Source organism: Bidens hawaiensis, unplaced genomic scaffold (genome assembly GCF_021521415.1).
Source record: "Bidens hawaiensis isolate Kalapana, Puna unplaced genomic scaffold, B.hawaiensis_p1.1 tig00003760_1, whole genome shotgun sequence".
Classification (NCBI taxonomy): Eukaryota; Viridiplantae; Streptophyta; class Magnoliopsida; order Asterales; family Asteraceae; genus Bidens; species Bidens hawaiensis.
In genome coordinates this window covers 2,093,228-2,105,309 of record NW_027491216.1, presented here as the reverse complement: position 1 = coordinate 2,105,309, position 12,082 = coordinate 2,093,228, and the positions used below count along the sequence as shown (strand labels likewise).

The window sequence follows — 12,082 nt, the reverse complement described above, 5'->3', positions numbered from 1 at the left end:
TTCAGGCTTCACCGTCATTCCTGCCATGGTTTCGGTTCTTGGTTTAAGCTTATATAAAGTTATTTTAAAATTAAATGAACAGTTCGAGCAGATTTGAATCCAATTCACTTTTGACTAACCAAACCAAATGGGCCGACCAATTTGGTCCTGACTCCCGCATTAATTATTTACATTCAAGGAGTGATAATGAAGAATAGAAATACTTTTTTAGTCAGTGCATGTAGTCAACTTACTGAGCTTCATAAATGTAGTTGGTCAGGAGCTGCTAGAAAACGTGCCTCGAATGGTCTCTGTATTCAACTCATATGGTTGTTTAGTTTACGATGAAGGGTTCAGATCAAATACAAATAGTTTTTAACATGAAAACAGTGAGAACCAATTTATTATAATTATTATGTTTTTCTTTATTTTTTGTTCGTATTTGCTTATTTTCGATTATGTAACGTTATAAATATATGTTGATTTATTCTTTATTGTTATTAGTTTTTTTCCTTTTTTCGTTAAAAGTGTTGTTATTATTTTATTGTTGATTCCGATTTTTTGTTGTTATTATTGGGTTTTTTTTTTCTTTATCATTATAAAACATTGCTTATTTAGATTGATATTGTAGTTGGTATTGTTTCCTATGTTATCATTTTTTATAGATTTCTATTACTTCCTACATTCTTATGTTAAGATTATTTTGTACATGAACCCTCCCCTTACACATTTAGTTATCAATGTTCACTCAAATAACCATTATGTTTGGTCCTTAAAGTGAATGGAATGAATGTTGGGTTTCAATGATGATCAGTTAAAATTTTGTTTATTAAATCCGGTTCAATAAACGTGACAAATAATAATTAATCATATTAATTAATAATTATACGCAGCGGAATATATAATTAATCAGCACCGAAAACTAAACCTGACAGGATCCGGTTACAGAAAATACGAGTACGAGTCAAAACATTAAATATATAATTATAAACTAACAATATATTTAAGTTTACCTCGGTTAATAAATAACCGATTGAGACACCGAAGGCTAACGAATCGAGCTAGGTGACACAACGAGATCCAACAACCAACGGTGGCGGTGCACAACGGCGACGGCGGCGGCGGCGGTATCCGGACAGCAGCGGTGGCACCGGCAGGCGGTGGCGGACAGGCGGCGGTGGCTGGTCAGGCGCCGGCAGTGATGGCGGCGGTGAAGCAGGTGGCCGGCTATTGAATGGAGAAAGGATGAGATGGACTTGTTAGGATTAGTTATCAGGTTATTAAAACATCATATATTTATATAGCCTCCTATTAGGTTTAACTAATCTCATTAGTTATAAACCTAATGGGCCAACAAGTTCAATTCTTACTCCAAAGTCCGCTCCATGTAATTTTTATCTTATTAAAGTGTCTAACCCGGTTAACTAACTTAGGCGGGTTAATGGTTCGTTAACTCATGGTGTAACTCTCACGCGTCATAACCCGGTTGGCCGTATTGACTTACCCGAACCGGTCCATAATTCCAACAATGATAACATTAGTATTAAAATGTAACAAAATGACTAAAATATCCTTATTATTAAAAAAATAAGCACACTAATAATTTGTTGAATATCCCCGTCCTTTACCGCTCACACATCGTTTCTCTTAGTTAACATATCTCTAATTGAGCCAACATAAACTGAGTCGGAAACAAACGCAATCTATCAGTCTAAGATGCGCGAGGGGGGGGGGGGGGGGGTTTATCAAAGGTAGGTATTGGTGGTTCTCAATGGTTGTGTGGGAACAGAGCGTAGATTATGCATGTATTTTTTAAGCTACTCGGTATACGCCTCCACAAATTTAGTGGAGCTATTCTAATAGTTTCAGCTAGCAAAATTAGAATTTTGCTGCATCAACGTGTTAGCAATAGTTCGTCGAATGATAGATCCCATCACCGGACTTTGACCCATACTTTAATAATAATATACTTTTAAGATAAATATCTAATAACGGTAATCGCATGAATTCTAGAAGCATTGTCAATATCTTCATGTATAAATGTCTTGGAAATTGCAAGACCACGTTCTTCGAGATTGTGATATTGATGGGTTTGACTCCGATTATGGGAGTGCAATAGATCGGTTGCATATTTCACTTCCTGATTTTAATATTAGAGGTTTCTCTAATAAAGACACCGCCCCACCTAAAGCCCAACATGCTTTGGCGAGTTCCCTTTATAGTGGAATCATTCAGAGTTTGAAAGTGAAGTTTGATTTATCTCCTCGTTAAAAAGCGGTGTTTGAGTGCCTTCGATCTCCACGGGCTTAAGATTTCTTAAGTGTTATCCCTATTGAATGATTGGGCCAACATATGTCGGCTTTGGAGTACCGGACCATCCTTAAGTATCGGTTAATGATTCCTTTGTTCCCGGTAGATAAGCCATGCCTAGTTTGCCACAAGGTCTGTTTGGATTCTTTTGGCGAGCACGCAATTCATTGCAAAGAGTTACCTGGGTTTAAATACAGACATGATTTGGTGAGGGATGTTCTATGCGATGTTCTTAAACGGGCCGGAATTTCAGCTAAAAAGGAGGCTCCCGTAAACTTTCTTACGGATCCTCTTGAAGGAAGATCTACGTTACGACCGGCCGATATTCTTGTTTTTGGGTGGGTAGGGGGAAACATGCTTGTGTTGGATCTCACAGGAGTCTCCCCCTTTGTTGGGCTAAGGGACAATGGGTTTGTTGCCTGTCAGGCAGCATTGAAGGCGGCCTCGGGTAACGTTGTTAAACACGAGAAAGCTTGTTTGGAGAATTAACACGTGTTTATCCCCTTTGCCTTTGACACTTTTGGTTACTTAGATCCAGATGTCGTGGATCTTCTAAACAGAGTTCAAAAAGTCATGCATAGCAATTTATCGGCTCATAAGAATGAAACTTTGTTTTTAGTAGGATTGAGTTTGCTATCCAAAAGGGGGTTGCGGCGCAGCTTGTTGCCCGCTTACCTGCCACTTCATTGTAAATCGTTTGATGTGTAATGAAACTCGTCTTATTCTATGAATGTAAGGTTTGCCTAGATTACACCTTCATCATATCCAATCAATAAATTTCGCTATTTGTGGGATTTACTGGATATGATTGTTTTTGAATGAAAACATTATAGAATAGGAATCAAGTTTAAAGTATGTTTCACTTAAGTCACCCAAACTTTCTTTTGTCTTTATTAGGTTATTCAACTTTCATTTATGTCTCTATTAAACCACTCAACTTTCAGTATATCTCAATTATGTTACTCAGCTTTCAATAAATGTTTTAATACTATCTTTTTTTTACCTTCATATTATATGTTTATTTATAAATAATCAAAACATCATTAAAACCATTTTTTTATCTCTTATCAATAAAATATATTACTTACGATAATATAGTAGTTGTCCCCTCTCGTTTTAAAACACAAATTGAAAGCTGAGTTACCTTACCAAGACAATCTGAGTGATTTAATTGAGACAATAAAAGTATGAATTACCTAATTGGAACAAAATTTAAACTTAGTTATTATTCTACAACATTTTTTTTCCTAAATAATACTTTATAGAGTCTAATAATTAAAAAAATATACGACGTCACTCGAATATCAAATTCCGCATATGAGATAGCCATAAGGCTAAGTGTAGTAGAGCATTTCCAATCCTACTGGTTATCCCAAAACCCGCCAAGTGTCTCTACACATCTAAAATTTCAAGGGAGTTGCCCACTTTAATCCCGCGTTCCACCAATCACCATCATACATATATTTTAAAAATATAATTTAAATAATTGGTGACGTTTTTCATCTACGTGATAGTTATGTGTGAGGACGTTTTTGGAAACCACAAGGATGTCGTAAAGTACAACAAGTGATGCAGAAAGTACTAAGGGTTAAGGTGTTGGAATGGATAGGTGAGGGAAAGCATGAATATTTGGTCATTACATTACATAACATTAGTGGAAAGAAAGATTTCAGAAAGAAACTTGTCTTCGTGTGAGTGTGTGTTTCTCTCTCTACATCTCATCACTCTCTCTGTATTAATAATAATAATAATAATAATAATAATAATAATAATAATAATAATAAATATTATTCATCAGTTGTTGAGTAGGCGATCTGCTACAAACAAACACTTGTTTCGGAACAATCGATCTTCAATTCCAAGGTACAACAACTACTTCCTACTCTTTCTTTCTTACATCACCAGATCTGCATCTCAATCCGATTCGATTCGATTCAACACAATGCTTGTGTTTTTAGCTCAATGTAGGGTTTTTACACGTCCAATCTTATATTAGGTTTTCTAATTTCAATGGTTTATCAGTTTTGGTTATGGAAAGCTAGGGCAAAATAATAAGGGATTGTAGATCCAAGTACAGCTGCAATGTTTGAATTAGGAAGACTAGTGTGTTGTAAGGACTTTAATTAACTCGAATTAGCTTCAATTTCAAAAGTTGGGGCTTATTATTGAACTTTCTATAGCATAGCTGTAGCAACAAGTAAAAGCACAACATATTATTTGGATATTTCATTCATCATTGTCTGCATTCATTTAAGCGTGTCGGCAGGGCGGATCTAAGGGGTGCTCGGGATACTCCCCCAACTTTCACGCTAATGTGCAAAACTTTTTTTTTCTTCTCTTTTCATGTATTAGGATTTAGGATACCTGCCTTGAACTTTTCTTCTAGATCCGTCACTGATTATTATTGGTATACCAAAATCGAAGTTGGATAACTGGTTGGCTTTGGTGAGCGGAGTGAATTTATAGCTTTTTTGAGCTCATAGATATTAAAACAATAAGTCAGTAACTAACGCGATGCATACACTAATTGCGGTACTAAAACTGTAAACCATCTTACGGGTCATTAAAATGAATGTTTATACTATGTTACAGAGTTTCTGAACCTCTGGATCGCTTCCATGGGGAACATCTATCACGAAGTGAGGCTAGGTGGCAATATGCTTCCACAAGTTATATTTATGTTGCATACTCAGTTTCAGTTATCCAGATTGTTTATATTGCCTCTTAAGTAGACTCATAAACTGATACTCTAGGCAGACTTAGAAGTATAAAATGTTAGGAGTCATTCTCTGTAGCGAGTTTCCTGTAACTATTTATGCTTACATTTGTAAATTTGACTTAATATATTGCCCTGCATACAGCTTTGAAATCAATCTTGAATCATGACTGACTTAATTTCATTCTCTCTTAAATCACAAAGTAATGTTTGTGATATGTATATACAAGTCTACCTATGCAAGGCCTGTTTACATTGTTTTTTTGTAAATCTAAGTGTCTTTGGCTATATCGTTTGCAGGAGGCTATCACTTATGGTTTCGTATGGTTCAGAAGGTGAAGTTCCCTCTCCGCTTTAGATAACTGGATTGACTATCTTGTCAGGAGAAACCGAATATTTATCATCAGTTTGGGGAGAGAATCTGATTGTACAATCGTGATCTGGAACTGATAGCTGCCATGAAAGTGATTAACAAGTCACTTTTTTTGACTTACTTGTACTTATTAATCTACATTTTGCTGTCATCTGGAGTTATTCTGTACAACAAGGTAATAACTAGTATGCACCTTTTGTCTAAATTATTAATGTCACTGGTTACTCATAACTCGTATAATGGCCCATCATACCTACAATCTTTTTATATATTTTCAGTGGGTTCTCTCTCCAAAGTACTTCAATTTTCCCTTCCCTATCACACTTACTATGATACACATGGGCTTTTCTGGAGCTGTTGCTTTTCTACTTGTTCGTGTTTTCAAGGTATCGCTTTTTATTAACTTTTGTATAGTTTCTCCGAATTCGTAATTCAAGTCTATATTATCATATAAGTTTCTGACTTGTCTTCTTTCCCTATGGTGCTACAGGTAGTTGCTCCTGTTAAAATGACATTTGAAATGTAAGACATTAAACTTCAAAAAAATAATATTATTTTACTTATATTCTTGTTATCCTGCCAATAAATTTCTTCTTTTATGCCATTTCAAGATATGCAACTTGTGTAATTCCCATCAGTGCCTTCTTTGCATCAAGTCTGTGGTATGAACTACGAACCATCAACCATTTGCATTACATTTGATTCATTTAAAATAATTTTTTGAATATGTTGGTCGTTATTTAATGTTTACTTTTGAAGGTTTGGCAACACTGCTTACTTGCATATATCAGTGGCCTTCATTCAGATGCTAAAAGCCCTAAGTAAAACTGATCTTTTTTCAAACATATTGTTGTTAACTCTTAAGACGACAACTAACTAGTGAAAAGTACTATGATGCAGTGCCGGTAGCAACACTTATCATGGCTGTCCTATGTGGCACCGACAAACTGAGGTGGGACGTATTCTTAAACATGTTGTTAGTCAGCATTGGGGTTGTTATCTCATCGTACGGCGAAATCCATTTTAACGTGGTTGGCACACTTTATCAGTGCACGGGCATCTTTGCAGAAGCTTTAAGGCTTGTACTAACTCAAGTCCTCCTGCAAAAGAAGGGTTTAACCCTAAATCCAATCACAAGCTTATATTACATAGCTCCATGCAGGTATATTCTATTTTATATATAATCTGTTGTCTGTTATAACTTTTTAACGCGCTTGCTACCTTTTTATATATATATGTTTTTTCAGTTTTGCGTTTCTGTTTGTGCCTTGGTATTTCTTGGAGAAGACGGGAATGGAAGTTTCACAAATTCAGTTTAATTACTGGATTTTCTTCTCGAACGCAGTTTGTGCTCTAGCGTTAAACTTCTCCATTTTTCTAGTCATTGGTAGAACCGGAGCGGTTACCATTCGGGTTGCGGGTGTGCTGAAAGATTGGATACTCATAGCTCTTTCAACTGTAATATTTCCCGAATCCGCCATCACCGGGCTGAATATTATCGGCTATGCCATAGGTATTGGCTATGTTTTTTACTTTTTCAATGTCGATGCCTGAAATGAATGATACTGATTTAGAGTCGTTTTTCGTATGCAGCACTTTGTGGTGTAGTAATGTACAACTACATAAAGGTGAAAGATGTTAAAGCGTCTCAACTTCCTACCGATAGCCTCCCGGAACGGATGAATAAGGTCAGTTTTGCTAAACATTGAGCTTGTTTTTGAACGCCTTTGATTAACCGAATGTGTAACATGAACATGAACGATCAGGATTGGAGAGCCGAAAAGAAATCATCTAATTTGTATGCACCCGACAACATTGATGATAATGATACCAGTAGTGGGAAGGTTAGCTCAATGTCAGATATGAATGTGGTAGACGAAGAGGTACCGCTTATGGCGTCTTCAAGGCTTTCTCATATCGGGCGCTCACAACTTAGCAGCAGAGACTCATAATCATTCATCATATACCAGATAGTTGAAAAATAGTATTGTTTTCCATACATGTAGGGGATGCTCATGTACCTTAGGTTTAAAATTTTGTGGAAGAAAACAATTTGCTTCATTCCGCTATTTGTTTTTATTTTAATGGTATTGTTTGTTTTTTGGTTTGCTCTAAAAACATCACAAAAAGCATGCATTCAACAGAAATCATAATATTTTGAAGCGTTTTACGTGATACAACGTTTGATAATGGAAATAAAACCAAACAAATCAACCAATTTACATAAAAGAGAAACTTATAAAGTAGGATATGCACATCTCATAAAAAGAAAGAATACATTCGACAAACATAACATAGCATATGATTCATCATAATTCAAACAATTTCATCATCTTCTCCAATGGGTCTTCAAAATTGCTCTCCGGATGTTACATACAATAACCTCCTTGCAGCTGGAGCTGGAGGAGCTAATCCAGGTATGTCTCTAATGTCTTTGTTATGGGGATTCACAATCTAATCATCAAACGCGTGTCAGAAACTGCATGTATAATAGTTAAAAAAAAATAAATGTGTCGGGTTTTATATGGATTACAACGTACCTTCACGACGATAATAGCAATAACGCCGATCACGATAAGAAAAAGAAAAGCCATGATGCATTTATCTGTCGCCACCTGGCGTCCTATTTCCTTCACGAGCTGAGATGCCTTTTTGATAGAGAATTGAATGGTGTCCAGTTCGTTGACAATACGACCCATTTGGTCGGTCTGAAAAATAAATAAATAAATATTTAAATTAGCATAAATAACTATATAACAAAAAGGTGAGATTAACTGGATTTTGCATTTACTTGGCCTTTCAGCTTAGCAGCAGTTTGGGTTCCCACTTCAACTGTTTGATGAACCACCTATACATATATATAAGTAGAAAGTGTGAACGACATCAACCGATTATCAAAAAAATATATAAACGTATGGCCATGTCACACCTGTTTAGACCGCTCAATGGCCTGATCAGTCTCGTCCATTGTCTGGTTGCCAGCTTGAATAAGCTCCTGATTTGTCATTTCTACACAAACACCATCCAAATCACTAACAAACAAACTAATACCCAATAAATGCCTAAATACTTTTTATAACGGGTTGTTTCGATTTTGTTGCACGTGTAATAGACAAAAATAATCTTGTTAATTACAAAAGCTAAAGTTCTTAAATGAAGATGACATAAACTTTCTAAGGGTCATAGTCTGATCTCACCAGATGCAACCCGAGTATTGTCATCAGCCATAGGTTCACTAGCACCTGCCCCCATGTCAAAAAGTTCAACCCTTTTATTTCCAAGAGTGCTTTGATATCTGTAATTTAAAAGAAAACCATAAATATTATAAAAAAAAGGTATATATATGGGAGGTTAAAATTTTAAATAAAATCCAAACCACAAAATGGGCTTACGTCTTTCTTAACGCCACATATGAATTCAGCTCCTTGATCTGCAAAACCAAAGCACAATAAGTGAATAACAATAATAAAATATAACAATCTAACAAATTTTACCATTGATTGTTTCTCATCATTGAGTTTCTTGCTGACATCTGGAGGATTTCTGCCTTCATCTTTGATTTCACGGTCAAACTCTTTAATCAACCTAATGAAAAACAAATTCATCAAGATTCAAAATTAGGGTTCTTCAAGTCTTTTGACAACAAAATTTCTTAAATCGACAGAGGAAAATGGATTTTTGCAGCATTGAAAAAAAGTGAACTTTTACATATGAAATAAAGAAACAAGAAACCTGTTTATTACCTTTTGCATTCTCGCATCCTTCCAGTAAGTTCCTCCAACTGTTTACTCTGTCTGTTGGTGTCTTTAACCTTGTCCAGCTTCTGAAACCCATTTCTAAACCGCAAAAAGAAATTTAATAATGATCATCAGAATACAGTATATCCTTTATTCTAATAATATATTCAAGTAAAGACGAGTATGGTATTGAGTAAAGTTTAAAGTAAAAAGGACTTAATCTCTATCATATAAACGCTCTCTTTAAAATAAAATTATGATTAAGATTGGCAGCTTGACCATATAAACAACCACAATGTCAGGAAAATAAAGTTCCATTGCATGAATTCATGTGTACTAAGATTCATCTTATATAATCGAACATGCAAGTGGGCATAAGGTAATAATTTAAAGTATTCCTAAACTACGCTATCTAGAGCTTGCTTGTAACGTTTAATAGATTGATTTAGCTAGCAAAATGTTCATGAAAAAACAGGATAATGAAAGCGTGTTCAAACTTGTACTACATGTAACTATTAATGGGGCGAGGTTACGGAGCCTATGAACACCCTGCTCTAAAAAAACCCACTTTTACCAAACTGTAGGATCCAAATCCCTAGTTCTGGGACCTAGTTGTAATCATTCCAAAACTCACAAAGCATCTTCCAGTTCTAATTTAATTTTGTTTTTATCATAAATTGTATGGAACCAAAATATCCGTCAACCGCGCTTTGTTTTAAGAAGTGCGCTTTGGTTATTTTAGGTCATCTTTTGAGTTATAAATTTTGAGCTGAACCTGCCAAAAATAGAAACATCTTATATGTTCTAGCAGTTTCTATAAAACCACACTAACGACATTACATGCATTAAAAGTAATTTCAGTTTTTTCAAAAAGAGAATAAAAGAACTAAATGGTAAAATTTGAAAGTTATGAAAAGATTATAAAAGAAAAGGAAGGATAAACAAAGAATTTATTATTTATTAATGACCAAACCACTCTTAAACTAACGTATTCATGTACTAAAGTTACTATTGTAAAATTGACAAATTTCTCTCTCTCTTTTTGGCCTAAGAACACAAAAACCTTTCTTTTCAAATTAAAACATGATCGAAACTTACGACCCTTTTATTTTCTTCTCTTCAAACTCAAGAACAGTTCATACACTTAATCAACCTCCTATAAGCTTGGCATCGATCATCACTTTGCTTAGCAACTAATCAATGAACTGAACATTTCAAAATGTTAATCAAAGATTAACAATCTTTCTAAACTTGTGCTCATTAATCGCCTTTTCTCTCCAGCAAACTAACAGTGGAAAGAGATACCGTATATAAATTGTAGCTCTTCAAAACCAATTATGTTATATATATACTCAAGTTGAAACAAAGTGTTTTACTCATGTTCTTCACTTATACCTAGCTTTTTTGAAAAAAAAAATAGTTTAAACCAAGCGGTAGACAAAAGGTCCAGTAACAAAAGAGGATATTATCAAGTAGATAATCATCATTCAAGCAGCTGCCAAACTTTGTTTGACAATTGGATGCAGGACTTACTAAAATCATTTAATCCTACCAGCCCTGATTTCACAGCTTGAAATTGAATTGAAGATGGTAATTCATCAATCAAAGAAGAAAAAAAGGAAAGAAAGAAAGAAACATACGCTAGGGCACGGAAATGATCTCGAATTTCTCCATGGATCTGTTCCATCTGAGCGTTCATCTGCAAATCCGCCATTCCTAATTTAGCCCTAACCTCGCCTCAATTTCAATTATCTAGCATTGTTGGTGGTGTAATCCACTTCACCAATTCTAGGGTTTCTCACAAACAAATTGGGGGAGAGAAAGAGAGAGAAAGAGAGTGTGTGTATAGCCTGGAATTGCTGTAAAGTAGCAGTCGCAATACATTGAAATCGTAGGGGGTTTTATTTCTTTTCTTAATCTTTTTAATTATTATTCATGATTTAACACTTTTTTTCTTTTTTTACATCAATGTTTTTCTTTTTCTTTTTCAACGACCAACAAAAATTATATTATTGTTAATAACAAGTTTTATCGACTTTTCAACCTCCACACATATCGGGCATAGATTTGAGTTTACCGGAATATTCCTTTTGCTTAAAAGTTGGTAGACTCCCCAATTTCGCTCGTCACGCGATGAGACTGACCATTTTAGGAACCAACCAGTTCCAAACCACCTTCTTAGTAGAATAATTGGACGTTATCACCTTCTCTTTAAAACTCCAGACAGTAAAGCCACCCTCTTCACCACACATCCAAACCACCTTCTTAGTTTAATTAGCACTCCTTGACACATTTGAAGTAAACCACGCAACTTCTCAAGTTCCTCTCTACCTCTTGGTTTCTTTGACCAACACCAACAACCCCCCATAGATCCATTCATCAATTATGTAAAGCCTTTCTGCAGCAACACAATTTTTATATTTTTCCAAATAAAAGTAGCTTAGGAAATCGCATGCACAATGGAACCGGGCCAAGCCAAATATCTAACAAGAACCATGTTAGCCCATTTTTAACTCATGTAGTGCACATATCTTCAAATCCACCCTGATTGTTTCAACATCGATTCAATTTTTACGATCCGGTTCCACGGGCCCGACGTAGATAATTTTGCGGGGATTGCCGACCATGACCTCAATGAATGATGTAAGGCCCAAATAACCCGCCACCATTGTCTACCCCTTTTATTTTTAAAGCACCACCACCATTTAACTGAAAACCACACATTCACATCTCTCAAACGACCAAGACCTCCGCATTCAATAGGTGCAATGACCTTGTCTCAAGCAACCTGTAACATCTCAGATTTTTCATATTCGTATTCGTTTACATATAACCCGATACGGGAATGTTTTTCGGATCCTTGTCATTAATAAAATCAATATTTATAAGTATTCCTTAATATATTTTCATTTTGTATCCTTTAGGTTATTTAAGTTGTCATTCCTTGATTTAACTTTAAAAATAATC

General features: G+C 35.3%; 2 protein-coding genes across 2 annotated transcripts; one reads left to right on the top strand and one right to left on the bottom strand.

Moving 5' to 3' along the window:
• The first annotated feature begins 4,094 nt into the window (after nt 1-4,094).
• Nucleotides 4,095-7,482, top strand: LOC143624344 (putative sugar phosphate/phosphate translocator At3g17430). Its single transcript, XM_077095037.1, has 10 exons — nt 4,095-4,152; nt 5,306-5,553; nt 5,657-5,764; nt 5,869-5,900; nt 5,990-6,040; nt 6,138-6,199; nt 6,279-6,540; nt 6,626-6,891; nt 6,972-7,066; nt 7,145-7,482. Exons 2-10 carry the CDS (start codon nt 5,464-5,466, stop codon nt 7,328-7,330), a joined length of 1,152 nt encoding a protein of 383 aa, XP_076951152.1. The 5' UTR covers nt 4,095-4,152; nt 5,306-5,463; the 3' UTR covers nt 7,331-7,482.
• A 73-nt stretch (nt 7,483-7,555) lies between these two features.
• On the bottom strand, nt 7,556-10,865 carry LOC143624345 (putative plant SNARE 13). The gene is made up of 9 exons (XM_077095039.1): nt 10,756-10,865; nt 9,122-9,214; nt 8,873-8,963; nt 8,771-8,808; nt 8,576-8,673; nt 8,308-8,387; nt 8,170-8,226; nt 7,919-8,086; nt 7,556-7,832 (listed from the first exon to the last, which is right to left on the bottom strand). The coding sequence occupies exons 1-9, from the start codon at nt 10,827-10,829 to the stop codon at nt 7,728-7,730; spliced, it is 804 nt and encodes a 267-aa protein (XP_076951154.1). The 5' UTR covers nt 10,830-10,865; the 3' UTR covers nt 7,556-7,727.
• Between the last annotated feature and the right edge of the window lie 1,217 nt (nt 10,866-12,082).